We start from the raw sequence: 1,126 nt of genomic DNA, 5'->3' as shown, positions 1-1,126 counted from the left end.
AAGTAGGTGCTTTAGACCACTGAGCCATCTCACCAGCCCTGTGTTTTGTTTTTTGAGATAAGGTCTCTCTATGTCACCCAGGCTGGCCTTGAACAGGTGGAGGTCCTCCTGCCTTAGCCTTCCCAGGGCTCGGATGATAGGCCTGTGTCACCAACCCTAGTTTAAGAGTTTGATCTCTCACTATGCAGCCTCAGCTGGCCTTGAACTTGAAGTGATCCTCCTGCCTCAGCCTCCTGAATGCTGTGATGACAGGTGGGTACCACTATGCTAGGCTGAGTTTTGTTTTGTTTTTAGAATGCCCACACGTTCCACTTTGATACTCTAGTGCTGTTCGTCCTAATAAACGATAACCCTCTGGTGTATGGACAGTGCTACCTTCACGTTTCCAGAGGAAGCAGCCCCCGTGTGCTCCCCCCGTGGGCAAGGCCTTCACCACCCTCGCGGGTGTCGGTCAGGCACTGGCAGGAGCCGGCAGAGCGGGAGGCCTGCCGGGCCCACTCCAGGCCCCCCTTACCCTTCTCACTGGCGTAGTAGAGGAAGAAGCCCCCGCTGAGCACGCACCAGCGCTTCTGCCACTCCGGCCCGAAGAAGCTGTGATCTGCATGGGCCAAGCAGGAGACATAAATTCAGGTGACTGCGGTCGCCCGGTCGCCCGCTGCACGCAGCCCCGAGAGTTGCGCTGTGTCCCGGGTTGATGGGCTGTGAAGCCTTCCCGAGCCCCCCGGTTCCCCACGCCAGCAGAGCCAGGCCCTGGGCAGGCGCCCTGGTGCACTCGGCCGGCTGCCTGTCTCTCCCGGTCTCATCCTCCACCTTCCGAATTCTCTATGACGTCTTTTTAACATCTTGGTTGGTTTTTTGAGACAGGGTCTCGCTGAGTCGTCCAAGCTGACTTTGAATGCACTATGGAGCCCAGGCTGGCCTCAGACTCGGGGGGATTCTCCCACCTCAGCCTCCCGAGTATTAGGTGACTAGTATGCACCACCACGCCCAGCTTGTTTTTAAAAATTATAAAAAAGTATTTTTTACTCTTATTCAGTACATCTTTGTAGTGCACAATGATTACATTCATCATATTTAAAAAAAATTTTTTTTCCTTAGGTGTTAGAGACTGAACATAGGGGCTCTA

General features: G+C 54.2%; 1 protein-coding gene across 1 annotated transcript in view; it reads right to left on the bottom strand.

Annotated features, from left to right (window-relative positions):
- The window catches only part of Skap1 (src kinase associated phosphoprotein 1), a 234,409-nt gene that overhangs the window by 60,656 nt on the left and 172,627 nt on the right, over positions 1-1,126 (bottom strand). Inside the window, exon 6 of the mRNA XM_023718126.1 lies at positions 515-598. Coding sequence (XP_023573894.1) covers positions 515-598 — 84 coding nt within the window. The remainder of the gene's footprint in view (positions 1-514; positions 599-1,126) is intronic.

Source organism: Octodon degus, unplaced genomic scaffold (genome assembly GCF_000260255.1).
Source record: "Octodon degus isolate 3935 unplaced genomic scaffold, OctDeg1.0 scaffold00056, whole genome shotgun sequence".
Taxonomy (NCBI): Eukaryota; Metazoa; Chordata; class Mammalia; order Rodentia; family Octodontidae; genus Octodon; species Octodon degus.
Note: the sequence above shows the minus strand (reverse complement) of the source record. Positions and strands in the feature narration are given on the sequence as shown.